Below are 18630 nucleotides of genomic sequence, written 5' to 3' on the forward strand. Positions count from 1 at the left end.
GTTTGCTGTGTTTTTTGTGTTTTTCTTTATAAAGGAAACTATGGACGAGGTCCTTTTGGTCATCAAAATTATGCCACAAATGTTGTGGATTGAACATTTACTATTTAATCAAATGAAAAAGCAGAAAGGTGTGAGTTTTGATTTAGAAAATATCAATAATCAAAATAACTCTGTATAAAAACAATAGGAGTAAAAGGAAAGTCCCCACTATGAAAACCCCCCCAAAACCAAATGTGTGTGTCATTTGTGTGTGTTCTTGTTTAACCTATATTAAGAGGACCAAATGTCCTCATAAAGGTAAAGATAGTCAAATGTTTGACATTGTGTGGCCATTTGGTCGGGCCCAGTGAGGAAAACAGCTGTTTTTTGAAAGGTTTAGGGGAGGGTTAGTGTAGGGGGAGAGAATATGCCGTTTCTACAGTATAAAACCAATTACGCATATCGAAAGTCTACATAAAGTGTGTGTGTGTGTATTCCCGACATTATGGGGGGAAAAAATGTCCCTACAAAGATGGCAATAATAGATGCACAGGTCGACCGGTTTTATTTTTATTTTGGCTGATCTCTATTCAGGACTTGCCCACAAACTGCATTGCAATCATTTCCCTAAATGTCACTTGTGTGGAAATATTATGAAGTCTGTAAACAGGACGTTAACACGACCAGAAACGGGACATGCCGAATGACGGACACAAAGAGGAGAACAGAGAAAATACTGTACCAGGCACAACAAGCTCACTGTTTGCGATGCGTGAAATATATGAAAATATAAACATTGAATTGGTGTTGGGGTTTATATGAATGTATCTCTGAAGGGAACGAACTGTCTTCAGAAAAGGTTTGATGGCATTTACTTTCTTACCTCCGGATAAAGTAGTTTATAAGCGCAGCGCTGGTTTGTGTACAGCGCTAACCGAGAAAACGAAATTGCTGCTGTTACATAAGCGCCACCTACTGGCAGAGAGTGAATTTTCATTCTGTTTTTGTGTTGTGCAAGTGTGTCTTATGTAGCATAATCTGTCAAGTCAGACCATTCTTACACAATCCTGTTTAAATCAAAAACAATTGCTCAAGCTACATGTGTGTAGCATCCTTGTTTGGATTGCAATTTTCCATTGGAAGTGGTTGCCTCTAATTTGAAATGGCTACAGATATTTTTTGTTAAAAGGCCATTTTGGCTTGTAATAGAGCAAATAAACAACAAATAAATTTACTTAAAGAGAAAAAAAAAACCGGCAACGGAATGGGCCAATTTGCTTGTAAAAAAATCGGAATCAGCCATGAGAAAACATGATCGGTGCATCCCTAAAGGCAATATCCGAAATCCTTGTGGGGACATTTTTTTGGTCCCAATGAGGAAAACAGCTTATATTAAGCGATGTATTAGGGTTAGGGGTGTGTGTGTGTGTCTACGTTTGAGCATGTACACTGTTTCAAGACATCCATCTCCTGACTCCACCCCCAATGAAAAAGCAGCTTTATCGATCCAAAGCGGCTCTATTTCCTCCAAGTGTCTAAGCTGATCAAAACCTCCTCCTCTCACAGATGCCACATTCTATTTTGCTCATGCATTTTACTCTGTCTCTCCATGCATCCTTCTCTAGCTCTTTTTTTTTTTTTCATCTCCCCATCTCTTTCTCTGTGCAGGCCCTGTATCCGAGCCCAGAGGAGGGCTGGCAGATCTACAGCTCGGCACAGGACGCAGATGGGAAATGTATCTGCACCGTTGTGGCTCCAGCACAGAACATGTGTAATCGAGACCCACGTAGCAGACAGCTCCGTCAACTAATGGAGAAGGTGACAATTGCCTGTTACATGCACAATAACCTAAATGACGCACACTTGTCAAGAGCAAATCCTAGCAGAGTAATGTTTTGTACATATTACACAGTCATTAAACATGGATCCCCAAACATTATACAATACTGTTGCTCATTAGAGAAAGTTTGTGAAAGTACATGATGCAAAACAACCGCCTAAAAGAGGACGCGTCCTAAATACTGCTGTGAAATTGGATTCATTCTGCTGAGCCGTTAGGAGGTTTTTTTTTATTTTTTCCTAATCATACGCATTAGATTGGGACCAGGCAAAGAACAGCTGGAAAAAACATAAAGTACCTCCTGAATCAGGAAATGGAGCACTCAATGCACAAGCTTTACTAAAAGCCTTAAATTCACTCACAGAGATGAACAAAAATGAAAATAGTCGTCATTGGTGAGTAAATGAAGACAGAATGTATTTCCAAGTCGGTATCATATATTACTTTTATCTGTTGAACACAAAATAAAATATTAAGCCCAATCTAAGTTTTACATGTGTTCTAGATATCAAGGCTTTTTTTCTTTCGCCTGGCTCCACACCACGAGCCTCCGCTCCTCCACAAACGGACGAGGCATTTATACTTGACACGCTCGCCATTGTACTATTCTTTGAAACGACAGGGGGGCGACTCAGAGTAATTGTCCTCTAAACCATCAGGAATCAGCGGTGAAAAGAAGTAAGGTACACACGTGACATTGGCTGCATCCGAAATCGCATACTCTCTTGAGTAGGTACTTATTTTGAATAAGTAATTACTTAACATCTTAAAAAAAAAGAGTATGTTTTATATAGTATGAATGTGTGTAGTACATTCAACATGATGTCATTGTCACGTGACCTACCAGCGTCAATTACGTCGCTTCACTGCTATTCATGAATCCTCTCCCGTGGCCTCATGGGATATTAAAGTGTCCATCGTATATGCACACTTCAGAATCTCACCGGAAGTAGTAGGTCACCCGTACGGTGGCCGAGAGAGCTCAACGCGCTGCAAATGAAGAAAACACATGCAAATAGAAATCAATGACTTTTTTTTCTTGCAAAACATACAGAGATGACATGTTTATGACATACAACTTTGTATACAATATACAAAATGTATTAGAGTTAACAAAGAACTAAAAAATAAAATAGAAAAAAGATATAGAAAAAGAACACAAGGGTAAGATATAACCCAAATTTGTACAATGTTACTGATTATAAGCTATAGCCTACATCAGTAACATTTTTGTAATGTTATGTTTAAATAAGTGTCATAGGTAAGAAATGTTAAAGATGAGACACCAATTTTTAAAGTTGTAACACTCACACACAGATAAATAAAGCATATTATAAAACCTTTTTTTTTTGTGTAAAATGTAATTATTTGCAACCGTTATGTTAACAGCAGTAATAAGACATTTCTGTCCTAAGAACAGCTATTGCGCTGATGGACGCGGTGCTGTGTTGTCATGGAAACATCCCAGGTGAAAATAACGAGGAAATTATGTTGGCTGAATCCGAAATCAGCAATGTGGCGATGAGAGAGAAAAATACCATCTAACTATGCTTGACTGGCCACTATTTCTATTTCATAGTTCACCTACTGACCTGGTGTGAAGAAAAAGATAAAGGAGGAACGAGATGGGGAAACGGAGAGCACTCCAAAAAAGACCTTCTTGGATCAGCATGAATTTCCATGCTGGTTCAGACTGGTTTAACTTGGCTAGTGGTGTTTTTTGTTTTTTTTGTTGCTGGTCAATGTGGTGGAACCCAATAGCCAGATTGCTATAATACTGTTTAAATCGCTGTTTAATAGTTGCTGAGATTGGTCAACCAGTTGAAGTATCCAACACAAAATATAAGGAGAGAAATTGCAATATAAAAAGAAATCAAGAAGAGAGAGAGAGATGAGAGATGTTTTGCTACAGAGAAACGGTTGGGTATTGAGTCTGTTGATATGCGTGGTTCAATTGATTGGCAGTTAAATGCAAAGTGCTGGCATAAATAGAGTGTTGGACTCTCAGCCAGTTGACCGGCCCTCATTTCCTCCTTCCTCACCAACCCCTCAGTGGTTTCCAGCCTCATCTGTGAACAGCAGCCCATTAAGAACCACACGTCCCCATCAACATTACACTCACTGAATCAGAGAGAGCTTTGGAATCACACTACAATAGGAAGCAGCTGTTTGACTAGTTAATGAGCACAGCTGATGGAGGCTGAGATGAAGAGAGAGGCAGATAGAGAGTAATAGAGGATGAAAATGAAACCGTTTGGAGAGGGATTCCTGAGAGGCAAATTTGCGAGTCAATGAGGCCAGTCTACCTCAATATAACTACCTTAAAGGAATGGTTCACCTAAAAATGAAAACTCTGTCATTATTTATTCACCGTCATGTCATTCCAAACTCTTTCTTAAGGCTGTGCTTGAAAAAAAAAGACATTTTGACAAATGTTTCAGGGAATGTTTCTATATTATGAGAGTCATTGGGGTCCAACATTTTTAAGTTTCAAAAAGGAAATAAAGGTAGCTTGAAATTAATTCATACGACTAGTGTAATGTAGGTATAACAGGGGTAAAGGCACACCTTATTACTCCCAGAGTGCATTGGAGAAATAAATTATTTATGTTTGTATTGAAAATTTATGGAGCAACAGATTTTGTGTGAAAATCAATTATAAAAGTGGTTTGCTTGATTAAAATCTTTCAAATGTACTGTATGAGGTGGCAAGGTGGGACCTTTTACCACACACACGGGGAAAGGCACAAATAATTTATACAAATACTTTAGCTAAAATAATATGTTTTTAATATTTGTCTAAGTTAATACTTGTTCAAAACAATCACTTTGTAAAGTATGTACTATTTTCGGTTTATTTTGATTAATAAAACAATTTTTGTTCATTTTAAAAATAGGCTACAGAAACAAAATTATTTTATAAAGTAAAGATTCTGAAAGCATTGAATGAGATCTCATAATAACTTAATATAGCTTTACAGTAGTAACAATAAATATATTTTACGATATGATTAATATATATATATATTTTTAAATATGATGGTTTCGTTATAAATATGGTGATTATCTCTAAGGTGGACATTCAACGTAATATATGATATTTACCATCTAAAACTTTGTCATGTCAACAAATGGAAAAGTCAGCCAGTTATTTATTATCATTTTAATGATTATTGTGCCTTTCGCCCCAACAGCAGATGCGCCTTTTACCCCAAATACCATACTTTAACATATTCTTCCGTTATTGAAAAACTGTTGCTTTAATTACCTTGAACAAAACTGAAAATCATTAACAAGAACTTTGTCTCAAAATATAGTCAAAATTTTTGATTCTCATTTGCTGATTTTTTGTGCCATCCAGTGGTTTAAAAGAAAAGCCTTTTTACCCTAGTGCGCCTTTAGCCTCGTTGTACCCTATATTGTCTTCTAATGTGATACAATCTCTTTGCATGATGAACAGATCAACATTTAAGCCTTTATTCACTATCAAATCACAACATCGATTAACGCAAATGTACAAAAACTACATCAAATACTAAAATTTTGATTCAAAATTCATTCAAAATTTTGAATTTCGTAGATGTGATTTCCTGCATTCTGGTGTATTTTAGGCCATGTCCCTTATACCAATAAAAGAACTCAAACCAGTCAATACCAATGGTCTAAAAAGACAATATTAATTTAAGTTACACATTCTACATTGATTAAAAAGGAAAACCAAATGTGTTTTTTAATGGTAGTATTACTTTATACAGAAATAAATTATTTATAATTCAGATGAGAATAAAGTTAGTGTTCATTTTAAGGAAAACAAATATATTGATCTGGGGCCGTATTCACAAAGAATTGTATGGCTAAACGTAGCTCCTAACTGGCGAATTTAGGAGCAACTCCTAAAAATAATGGGCATGTCACTCCTAACTTTAGGACTCCTCATTTTTTTCACTAAGAGTAATTCACTAAGCATTTTAGCCCTAAAAGTAGCATCTAAGTCTGGGACAGCTTAAAAGAAGTCGAGAGGACTCACTAAGACCTATTCACAAAGGATTGTAGCGCACCATGTCTCGCGCTTAGTTTTGCTTGATTTTTGCTGTGCCGAATTTGCCTTTTATTATGTTTTTTTTTTTTTTTTAGCACCAACTGGGCCAGCAGCAGTAACTGATCCTGCGTCCAGTTGGGCTTTCTTTTCCGTTTTGGCGAGTTCATAATCCACCGTCATTCACCTATTACTTCAATAGGAGCAATATTTCCTTGCTTTAAGTAGTCTATTTAGGCTAATAGGATGTCAATTAACCAAGCAAGTGTTAATGTAAGTGTCGTTTTTCATTATTAGGCAAGTGGCGGTTTTCATTAAGGTATTAGGCTACCTTGATTTAATTTAATTTAATTCACGACTTTTTTCTCTCTCTCTGCCTTTTTAGAATTACACTTCACTGGGGCCTGCACAAACATGTCATTATATGCATTTCGATGGCATTACTATTATTATTTTGTGTAGGACACAGACATATTTAGATGTCGTAATTCCATGATTTGTTGCGTCTGTGTTATGCTCCGCATGATGGCCCTGTCATCTAACAACCAATCACCGTGATCATTGCGAGGAAGCTCGTGCACGAGAATTCACGTCATCCATAGCAACGAAGATTCACTCTTAGTTTAGTAGTTGTCATTTTTCCTTACTAAGAGTAGGTCTGAAAGGCGTTGTGAATAACTTTTAAGAGAAAACTCCTAGCTAAAATATTTTAGTGCGATTTAGGAGTACTCCTAGTGGTAAGCAGGGGCGGATCTAGGAAAATATTTATGGGGTGGCAAGAGGGGGGCAGGAATTTTTGAGGGGTGGCAACATGGCAGACGTATATATACTGAATTTAATCACAGTTAACACAGTTTGATGAGAAATCGTATGTGTAACACACTACAAAAGGGCATTATTTGTATCTGTTTTGTGTGTGTGTGGGGGGGGTTGGGGGTTGAACTATACTAAAAGTTGAACTATACTCAGTTGAACTATACTCCACAGTGATGAATCCTAAAACAAGCTATAAGCTGCATACCGGTTTTTCCCATGGAAATCTGTGGTGAGTGCAGAGTGCACCTCTGTCCCTCTAGGGGGGTTCGGGGGCATGCTCCCCCGTAAGAAAATTTTGTGCTTTTTAATGTTAAATTCATCAATCTGGTGCACTTTGAGAGTTCAAAATAAAGAGCTCCAACCCATATTCAGTGTGCAAATTGAACAAAAAAAAACCTCAAAACTCTTTTTAGTTGTGATATAGTGTCTGTATAGTGTATAGTGTCCACTACTATATAATAATAGTTATAATATTAAATAAAATACCCTGTGAACATTCACACGTTTGCTTTATCATAGGCTAAAATTTATCTCCATAAATATTAAATAATATTTTCTTAATTCTGCGCATGTATTTTTACTTACTTACATCAATTGCTCGATCAATATTATTATCACATATTTTACATTTATATTTTTAACTGTACACAAACAACTTAATATAGCTAAGTTTGTGTATATTTTACACGTAGTAAAATACTGTAGGCTACTGCTTATAAACACCAGACAGATAATGATATATGAAACAGATGTTCTTTACTCATCTCACTTGCACAAAATAAATGCAGTAATATAAAGCATAGAAACGCACAGGTGAAATACACTGAAAATGATATATGCATTTAAAAATTTGGTCGGGTTGAAAACTTATCTCTCTGGTAATGGAACTCGGTCGCTGTTGTCTCTTGCTCTCGCTGTCTCCCGCTCTCGCGGTCAGATCACCGGAAGTATTTGCCCACACAATTAAGTACGAACGTCAACGGTCGTCATATTATGCACGGAGCGAATTCACTGCAGTCGGACATTGGAGATTCGCGTTCGTAAATTGTCAAATTGGCCATAACTTTTAATTCGTTGCCGCCAACTGGGGTGGCAGCAGGGGTGGCAAGGCTTTCCTTTAGGGTGGCATTTGCCACCCTATGCCACCCCGGTAGATCCGCCCCTGGTGGTAAGATAAAATTCTTTATGAATATGGCCCCTGAAACATAGCACATTGATGTTAAATTCATTCAAGTTCAATTACCAAACGTACAATCTTAATTTAATTTAAAGCAAACAATACATTTAAAAGATATGGGTTGTATGCATATTTTGAAATATATATATATATCCAAAAAGACAAGGCCTTAAACTTAAACAAGGGTTAAACTCTTGTCACTGTACAAGACACCAAGCCACAATCACACACATTTCTCTCATTTTCTCCGTTTATCTCCTATTTAACTGAATTTGGGGCTAGCTAAACTCCCAAGACTACATTAGTGCTACTCAACGTCGCCGGCGCCGCCATGCTGCACTCACACTCCTCTCTGAGGTAAATGTCCCGTGGTGCAGCAGGTGCACTCACTGCTCTAATCTTGGTACTACTGGCGATATTTTCAGAGCCTTTTTTTGCGTAGCAACCGGGGAACCATTGGCTTTAATTCCAGCACTGTAGGGCTGAGCGAACTGGAGCCCAGGGAGTAGCCTATTGGCTCATAACCTACTACACCAACATGATAAACGTAACAGCGTTGAAAGTGAATGCAAATATCATTCTGGAGAGTTCTAAACACATTTTAAAGTAAAACCATTATTAGAATGTAATTAACACGGATTATTTTTCAAAACGAGAGATTATAAAAAATTAAAACAGGCAGGCAGGTCGGCGGGAGGTCGGCGAGCCGCTGCTGATCAAATATAAACCTCAAAGTCATCTAACATCAAGCCTCGTTGGTTCTTAATCATCATGATATTTGATGTAGTCTGTGTACATGCAAGTTGATGAATGTTTTGATTTGATTCGAGAGTTAATTAAGAATCGGTCTGTTCATCAAAGTAATCATGATCTCTTCATTGACCTTGATAATACTGTATGGACAGAAATATCTTCAAAATATCTTTGTTTGCGTTCTGCAGAAGAAAGGAAGTCATAAAACGTTGGAACGACATGAGAGGCAGTAAATGATGACAGATTTTTCATTTTTGAGTGAACTATCCCTTTAAATCTTGCCCCAAACTCTACCTTAAATCCTGCCTTGCCCCACTGTCGGGGTCTAAACACCTTATCTACAGCCGTACTCTCACATAACTCAACCACTCAAAATAAAATGTGTGTGTGGGTATGCCAGCAGCTGTGAGGCACTAATGCTCCTGCTTAATAAAACGCAGACTAATGAGGACACCTGGGTCAGTCCCTCTCTGAAAGAGATGTGTTCAGAATTAAACTAACGCCACCCAGCCTCTTGTGTGTGTGTGTGTGTGTGTGTGTGTGTGTGTGTGAGAGAGAGAGAGAGCGTGAGTATACTCAGCCCTCCTAAGCATTCAGCGACATGCATGACACACAATAAGTGAATGCACAGTGAATATGTGATCCCACCTAACCCTTGCCCAAGTCCAAACATCCACAATCTTCAGCTCTAAGTGTGACCATTGGGTCTGACAGCTATGCAGATCAGCTCATTAGACAAGGCCCCTCATGCACATCAGTGAAGACATGAGGAGAATACCAGCATGCAATCCATATCCGGTTTGATTTGAAATGCAGCCAGGAGGAGGTTGTGTGACTCTTTCTATGTGTGTGTGTGTGTGTATGTGGCCTCTGGGAGTATGTAGGAGTTTATAGGAGCTAGTTGGGTGTGTGTGTGCTGCTGATCAACAGTCACGCTCCCGTCGCCCAGTCTGTTGATGTGGGCAAGATGCTCGGCGGGAGGTCTGAATATGTAGGAAGGCTGATTTGAACTACAACAAATTGAAGGCTTCACACTGTTGTGCCCTCAAAATAAAACATTCCCTGATGCATCACACTGTTTTGACTTTGTTTTGTTGTATTTAACAGGTTCAGAATATCACTCAATCCATGGAGGTGCTAGATCTGAGGACGTACAGAGACCTGCAGTACGTGAGAGAGACAGAGAACCTCATGAAAACAGTGGACGGCAAACTGAAGACTGCCTCTGAAAATCCACGCAGCCTCAACCCCAAGAGTTTTCAGGTGTGTTTTCAAGTGCATTAAGTACAGAAGTAGTAGTTCCAATATAGCAGACAAATGATATACATTTATTATACTAATTAATAATTAGAATAATAATTAATATATAATTCATAATGAAAGTACAATTGCAGGGTATTTATATTGTAGTATTCTTAGCATAAAATAATATAAGGTATATTTATTTTTCACTAGAAAAGGTCAATCAGTCAATCAGAAAAGGTCGAGACAATAATTGTGTAGATGACATTGGAAATAAATCTATTCAAATTTGATACTTGATACACATACTGAGTATATTAATAAATATTTAAAAAATAATTTGACATGTAAAACTGGCTTCCTACTGGATATCAATGTCAAAACTATGTGAAATATCTAAAACACCAAGCAAATCCCAGCTAACAATTGTTGGTTCCCAAAATGTTCTGGGAACAATACATTTGTTCCCATAATGTTCTCAGAACATTCCCCCAAAAAAATGTGTTTTCAAGGTTTGTTTTGGGTTAGCCAGGAAAGATTTATTTTTGGAAATTACATTCTTTTTAGGTTTGCAGAATGTTTTATGAAGATAAAACCATTAGATTATGTTCTGTATAAGTTCTCTTTAGGTTATTGCAAAAAAATTAATAAAAAAAAACTGGGAAGGTTTAATTTTGGTTACAAAAAAAGAACCTAAAAAGAACGTTCCCAAAATGTTCTTATTTGGTTCCCAAAAAACAAAAACAAATGGAAACCATAGGATTATTAGGGGGATGTGCTGTGTGTGCTGGGATCAACCAAGGCTAAGTTTAGCATTAATATTCATTTGGTTACATGACTGGAGATTGAGCAACATTAGTGCACACTAATTAGTATTCACAGCCTCAGTATTTTTATACTGACATGACAACCCGCCTACCTTCAGCCACCCTTCTCTAAAACTCATTCTGGCGCCTCTGTCCCTACGTGTCATAGACACTGGCACTAACCTTCAATACAACTTGATTGTTGTGTTTAATTGAGACATACCAAAGGTCCTCTGAGAGAATTCAAATTCACCTCAAATGAACATGGAGCTTCAGTAATAAGTGTGTGTATGTGCATACAAAAGGTTATGTTTTTCTGTTCTTTTTAGCTTGCAGCTGCTCTCCTAAAGGCTAAGATTCAGACCGCTTCATTCTTGCATCTTTTAAATGTGATAGTGTGCTTGTAACTCTGTATGATCTCAGGATAGTTGAAGGACTCGTTAACGATATACAAAGGACTAAATGGAAGAGCTTTAAGATGAGTGACATGTAGCCGTCTGCTAAAAAGAGTGGAATGGAAGCCACCGACACTTTTCCCAGGGGTATCACTATCATTCAGAATGCACTCCACCACCACTTACCCATCCACCCCGCTCTCCTGCGGTCTGAGTCATCTCTCCAAACGCTGCATAGAAAATGATTCCAAAATTTTCCAGAAATCATTCCTCATCTATCGATACATGTTCAAAGCGCCATAATCCTTTTTTTCATCTCTTCCTCTCTGCTGGAGCTGTGAAAAATTTGCGAGATGTGCCAGTGTTAAAAGCACTATTTCAAAGAGTGGGTGTCTCAAAGCCCGGCTTTATTTCGGCGAGGCTGCTGATGAATGTTGAGAGCTCAAAGTCGCCTATGGCAGGGTGGGAGATTAACGAGACTAAATTTTTGTGTCACGGAACAGGAAAATGAGATTTATGATGTGGCGCTGCAGGGCTGAGAGCAGCTCCATCACCAGATTTACGATAAACTTTAACAAGGAGGAAACAGCCCCTCCTGTGGTTAGCATGCTTTATTGATACACCTGCTGTTCCGACCCCCTTTATTGATACACCTCAGCCTATAAGCCTATGCCAGGCCGGCCAGTTCGCCCGTAACTGAGCTGAGATCAGCCCACAAGTTTTAGTACTTTCATAGCCGCTTGGTCCCACCGAGGTAGAGAGCTGACAGTTCTCTGATGAGTGGGCCTGTGTCGCTGCGTCAGACAAGTGGTAGATTGTGAGAGATTGCAGATGCACACAATCAATACTCGGTTCTCATGTGAGGATGCATTCGGATCCAGGGGCCGGAGACCGGTCATGCGAGATGAAAGGTTGGAGATGAACATGCTGAATAGTTAATGTGAGCCGACTGCAAATTCCCAGACCTCTGTCAGAGGGAGATTAACCGTTTCTCATCTTTCGTTTTCACTCCTAACCACCATTGCACTCCTTCCTTCCCCCTCAGGAGTTAAAGGACAAGGTTACTCAGCTGCTTCCCCTGCTGCCAGTGCTGGAGCAATACAAGGCGGATGCAAGAATGATCCTGCGGCTGAGGGAGGAGGTGAGGAATCTGTCCCTGGTACTCATGGCCATTCAAGAGGAGATGGGAGCCTACGACTACGAGGAGCTCAGGCAGCGAGTGCTACTGCTGGAGACTCGCCTGCACTCCTGCATGCAGAAACTTGGTAAGACATTTAGTAGAAGTGGGTTTGAGCTGATTTTAATAATCAGGAATTGGCGGCTATTGACTGTGGACTGGCAGTGTGTGACCTGCGACAAGAAGAATATAGAAATAATTTTGACTTCTCAGTGCAGGACTCGTTTGGCAGGATTATTTGCAGGGTTATTTTAGAGCAGCTGCAGTAATTTGCTTTTAAATTGAAAAAGCAAAAGTAAACTAGACATGTCGGATGGTTGAGATCATCACATTAGACCCAATTAAGTCAAAATGTGCTTGCTGTCCAATTAGATAAGCAATTTAACGTTAGAACGTTAAAAACAGCCAGCCAGCAACTCTTGCACCCGAAACGTCCAAAGTTCATTTGGCTGAAAGAGTAATTGGCTTTCAGATGCATGATGAGACAAGCTCATGTTCTATTCACGGTGAAACTGATGACTTCACAATAAAATCCAAAACGATGATCTAACGGATATTCGTTCTGCTCCATAAAAGTCGCTTTTGGCAATTTAACGCTGGCTGGTGCATCCGAGTTTCGTTGAAGCCGTCATTTATGGTGTCCCCTGTGTTCTTTCGCCAGGGTGCGGGAAGCTAACTGGCGTTAGTAACCCCATCACAGTTCGCGCCTCAGGGTCAAGGTTCGGCTCCTGGATGACTGACACAATGATCCCCAGCTCCGATAATAGGGTAAGAACGACCGTACCGCAACACTCTTATCACTCCATCACTGCCACTGTTATGAGCCGCCTCTCCCCATAGACACACAATCATACACACACTGTGACTGAGTCAGTGTTTTGGTACAGTGAAGCTACTCTTCAGCAGTGAGAGCTGAGTCACTGATGGATGGTTCTTCCACCATTTTCTCCCTCCCTCTCTTTCCTTCTCTATTATGCTCATACTCACACTCCATTCTTCCCTCAATCTTCACATCTCCTGTCAGAGCCACAGTCCCCATGTTAATTAATCCATCAGGGGGTTGGATATTAACAACTTGTTTAGGCAAACGCCAATCACTGCCAGGAATTACTAGCTCGTCCTGGGCCCAGTAATGAGGGTGCCCAACAAAGGTCCTCTAAGGCAGTTTTTCCCAACCCTGTTCCTGGAGGCACACCAACACTACAGATTTTCAAATTCTCCCTAATCAACCACACATGATTCAACTGATCAGCTCGTTAGTTGATGCTTCAATACCAAAAATGGATGGGTCAGATAAAGGAGAAATCGAAAAATGTAAACTGTTGGTGTGCCTCCAGGACCAGGGTTGGAGAACAAGCCTTTGAGGCAGAGGTCTTCAACCCTCCTCCTGGAGACCCACTGTCCAGCAAAGTTAATATCCAACCTGAATTTCACACTAATGTGCTTTTTGAAGCGATCCTAAAGAGCTTGATTAGCTTGTTCGGGTGTGTTTGATTAGGGTTGGAGCTAAAATCCTCAATTTTTGCAAAAGTGATTTTTCAAATTTCGGCTATCAGATTGGATCAAATCTTGAAAATGGGTTGTTCAAAAGAAAAAAGTATTCTGAAATCAGATTAGATCACAAAATCCTATCTTGGTTTTGATCTGGATCAAATCATCAGTTTGTGTTGTTCAAAACCTTTTAGGACCTGTTTACACGAGAACGCTCGCGGGTGAAAAAGTAAAAATATTTTATCAGATGTGCCTTTCGTTTACACGGTGACAGCGTTTTTTGGGGCTTAAAAACGCAAAAAAGTGAAACCACCCTCCAGAGTGGAAATCTTAAAAACGCTCCACCGTCGCCTCCCCGTCTAAAGGGTAAAAACACAAAAGTCTGCTAGACAGTGAAGGCACAGATCTGCTTCACATTGCCACCTAGCCGCCTGGAGTGCATACTACATCGAATTTCACACACTTTTGCGTCACCATATGCACGCAGATTTCCCACCCATAACGCTCGTCTAAACGCAGAATAAAAAGTGATAACGCAACGCCACTTTTGCGTTCTCTCTTCAGATCGTTTCCATGTAAACATAGTGTTAGTAAGATTGGGATACCTTTGATCCAAAAAAATCAGGATTATACTGATCCCACAAAAATGTTATAAAACTTTTAAACTTGACAAAATATACATTTGTATCATGTAATATACACACACATATATGTTTTTATTTTGCTCTTGATTAGTTTAACTGTTAAAGGGTAACGCTTTACAATACGGTTCATTAGTTAACTACCTTAGTTAACATGAACTAAGAATGAACAATACCTCTTCAACATTTATTAATCTTAGTTAATATTAATTTCAACATTTACTAATACGTTATTAAAATCAAAGGTTGTATTTGTTAACATTAGTTAATGCACTGTGAACTAATGTGAACAAACAATGAACAGCTGTATTTTTATTAACTAACATTAACAAAGATTAATAAATATTGTAACAAATGTGGTGAACCCTCGGGTGAACACTACGCAAAACTTTTTAGAGAGAATGCAAAAGCATTGAAATATTAAAAACTTTACCTGATCCTGGATAGCAAAACATGGTATTTCCAAATCCAGATCATTCTGATCCAGATTAAACTTTTTGAACAACTGGGCCCAGGACAGTGGGTCCCCAAAGCAGGGCTGAAGAGCTCTAAGGTGTGATCTACTCATTGGGTCCAGATGTGAGGGGGCCAACCCATATAAACCTATATTGTCCACTGGCTATGTTAGTTTTGGTGACGACCCTGACAATGTTGGTGGAGAATAGTGTTGACCAATTTTTTATTTGAATTTGAATGGCAGGAATTCAAAACACTCAATAGTAAATTCTGGGAAATTAAGTGTTTTTACCTAATTTATTTCGATCTATCATTTTATCTATTGATCATTCTAGCTATTGTTTTCTCTGTCCGTGAAGCCTTCAGTCTTTTTAAATTTCCACCATAAAACGACTGACATGGAGAGAGGACAACAGGCAATGATCATCAATTATTCTCTTCCATGGGGGCAAGCATCTAAATTGATACTGCAAGCTGAAAGTTCATCTCCAATGATACAGTCCTTTGTCTTTGACTTTAATGATCACATCACTCGCCAATATCAATCAACAATCATATAAAGTGACAAATACATCACAGCAATGGAACTAATGGAAACATATCAATCAAGCAAGGCATCCTCTGAGCATGCACCAATCCTTAGATTCGCCAAGTCACACACGGCGTTGCTTAAAGATGCAGACACCAGTATCCAAAGCACAACATATGGCATTTTATTTAGAAGGCGGAGACGGGCCGACCACAGTGTGACCACGGTTCCACTCGCTGATCTACGGGGACTCGTTTAGCCCACAAAGGAAATGCTATACTTAATGTTCCAATTATCCTGCCTGTCCATAAGTCACCTGCTCTCCTCCTCTCCAGTCACCACACAGCCCCACAGTAGCCTAAAAATAAAAATGCACAGCATCTCTCTGTGGAATGAGAAATGGGGGAAGAGGCAGGGAGGGAGAATGCAGGGGGGAGGGAGGAAGGAGGGGAGGAGGCAAAGGATAGCAGGGGAGCGTTAAATCCTCAGAGGGGCTTCATTATGCAGGAGAAAGAACATAATAACCCTCCTAAATAAGCTGACTGTCTGAAGTTTCATTACGACGTGTTAATAAAGAGTGCACGGAGCATGGCTTGGTGAAGATGGGGGCACAGCATGGCTATTGTGTGCCTGATAGATACTTCAGCCTCATACAGTGATGGCGAGTAAGGAGAAGAGAGGCAGAGAGAGATGGAGAACTGCTAACAGGATTGATTTCCTGTGAATGTGGAGTGGAAAAGGGCAGGGAACAACTGCTGCAGCCGAGTGCAGAGCACATACAGCATCTCCACTCCCACACAGAGAGCAGATCAATAGGTTTGACAACACACACTCACACACTGTGCACAGTGACAGTCACTGCTGGCTACAGAGGAAGAAAGGCTCTGCTTTCACTCTCTCAAAAGTAAGTCAGGAGATGGCGTCTCTTTTGATGTACTGTACTTTCATCCAGGTATATGCTTTCTCTACTCCATTCTCTGCACACAAACCTCAGCTTTCATTTCTTACCTGGTTCATTCTTATACATACCATAAGTCTGGGACCGCTCGTGAAAATGCTTCTATTTTGCATTCTTTTCCAATTTGATTATTTGTAATTCATGTCTTAATATCTCATACATCCCCATTTAGGTTTAATGTCACCAGCTGCAGGAACGCCACAAGTTTGTGTAAAACCTGATCCTCCAGCATAATTAGCAAATAATCCAAAGAGCATCAGTGCTTTTGTACAAAGGAGTTCACTTCGTCATGGAACATGGATTGACCTGGAAATTCCTTAAAATTTAAAAAAGTTGCATTATTAAATTATATAACATTTTTAAAGTAGTTTTCAACTTTTCAATTCACATTTATTTGCATAGCGCTTTTCACAATACATTGTTTACAGAAAATGCATGTCTACATTACAATTTGAGTGATCTTTTATCAGAGGTGACTGTGTCCCAGTTATGCATTTCAGAAATGTACATATACAAATCACATAGTTAGCTAATAATGTATTAATTTAAACAATGCATTAATTTAAGGCAGAAACCATGAGCTCATGGAAGTAATGAATACATGTTTGTTAACAAAATAAAATTTCTTCATTTTTTTCTTCTTTTTTTCTTCAGTTTCTGTTTTTAATTTCTGTTTTAGTATTTTAGGGCTGTGCCAAAGTGAATGTGCTAAGCAGTGCTAAGGTAGTGTTAAAAAAAAAATGTGTTATTGTTATTTACTGGCACTTTCATGTTTAGTTCAACCAGGTTGTAAAGGTTTCAAGTCTTATAGTATGCCATGCATCAAAAAACTTGTGGTCATTTTTTTTTTTTTTTTTTTTCAGTAGTTTTGGAGTCATGAAAATGTATTTTAGTTACAAAAATATCCGATTTTTTTTTTTAACACTGTGTATAATAACACGGAAGTATATGCATTTTAATCATCATGCATTTTTGTATATTTTATTCTGTCTCAGGTGTGGTCAATGGACGGTTACTTTAAGGGACGTCGTGTGCTGGAGTACCGCACAATGAATGACTTCATGAAGGGCCAGAATTTCGTGCAGCATCTCCTGCCCCACCCTTGGGCCGGTACGGGCCACGTGGTCTACAACGGCTCCCTCTACTACAATAAATACCAGAGTAACATCCTCATCAAGTACCACTTCCGATCTCGAAGCGTCCTGGTGCAGCGCAGCCTTAGCGGCGCAGGCTATAACAACACCTTCCCCTACTCCTGGGGCGGATCATCCGACATCGACCTCATGGCCGACGAGAACGGGCTGTGGGCCGTCTACACCACCATTCCCAACGCTGGGAACATCGTCATTAGCCGTCTGGAGCCTCAAAGCCTGGAAGTGCTTCAGACGTGGGACACGGGCTTCCCCAAACGGAGTGCCGGCGAGTCGTTCATGATCTGTGGCACACTCTACGTCACCAACTCCCATCTGGCTGGTGCTAAGATCTACTTCGCATATTACACCAACACCTCAACCTATGAGTACACAGACATCCCCTTCCATAACCAATACTCCCACATCTCCATGATGGACTACAACCCCCGAGAAAGAGTGCTCTACACTTGGAACAACGGACATCAAGTCCTCTACAACGTCACATTGTTCCAGGTCATTAAAACAGCTGAGGACTAGGTCAAGTAGACCTTACAAACACATTTGCTCATACACAAATGTACACACACTGATATGCCCACACAAATCTCACACTTATACAAAACATTAATGTGGAGGAGGACATGACTAAAGCTTAGACTTTTTTACTGCATTCCAAACTTCATAGAGTGCTATTATTCATCTAATGTTCTGAAGGAGAGCGAGGTTGGTACTGGTATATGGACTTGGACTGAGCCTTTATTTTCTTTCCTGTGATGATTCAGCATGAATACTTTCTTTTTATTCGTGGAAAAAAAAGAGTAAATAAACATCGAACTTTACCATTTTCAAGTGTCATCTTTTTCTTCCATTGGTTGCTAATGGCGGCATTCTGTGGTGAAAAGTGTGTGTAAATGCCTGTTCGCTCAGTATTCTTTCTCTAAACTCCATCTGTAATGTAATTGGAGATATGCCGCAGCAGGATGAGCCGAGCTCCTCTTGACTGCCTCGGGAAGAGAATCTAGCTCATGTTTGGTGTCAGCCGTCCTGAGGAGAGACGTCAGTCAGGAAGAGTTCCGTGACATGAAGGGCTGAAAGGTGAGGTGGCAGAAGAGAAGAAATGGAAGACAGCGGAAGGATGAATAAAAAGCAACAGCATTGAGTTGGACAGATGAGGCCCCAGGCTACAGATGCTGCTGCGGTT

General features: G+C 39.6%; 2 protein-coding genes across 3 annotated transcripts in view; one reads left to right on the top strand and one right to left on the bottom strand.

Annotated features, from left to right (window-relative positions):
- The window catches only part of olfm2a (olfactomedin 2a), a 90135-nt gene extending 71862 nt beyond the window's left edge, over window positions 1–18273 (top strand). For both annotated transcript variants that reach the window (XM_056252939.1, XM_056252931.1), the window contains exons 2-6: window positions 1648–1797; window positions 9709–9864; window positions 12090–12309; window positions 12883–12989; window positions 17292–18273. In XM_056252939.1, coding sequence (XP_056108914.1) covers window positions 1648–1797; window positions 9709–9864; window positions 12090–12309; window positions 12883–12989; window positions 17292–17966 — 1308 coding nt within the window. In that variant the 3' untranslated portion in view covers window positions 17967–18273. The remainder of the gene's footprint in view (window positions 1–1647; window positions 1798–9708; window positions 9865–12089; window positions 12310–12882; window positions 12990–17291) is intronic.
- Window positions 1–18630, bottom strand: part of dnmt1 (DNA (cytosine-5-)-methyltransferase 1) — a 265280-nt gene that overhangs the window by 34273 nt on the left and 212377 nt on the right. The window lies entirely within an intron of this gene.

This window comes from Rhinichthys klamathensis, unplaced genomic scaffold (assembly GCF_029890125.1).
Source record: "Rhinichthys klamathensis goyatoka isolate OS25496 unplaced genomic scaffold, OSU_Roscu_1.1 h1tg000004l_1, whole genome shotgun sequence".
Lineage (NCBI taxonomy): Eukaryota > Metazoa > Chordata > Actinopteri > Cypriniformes > Leuciscidae > Rhinichthys > Rhinichthys klamathensis.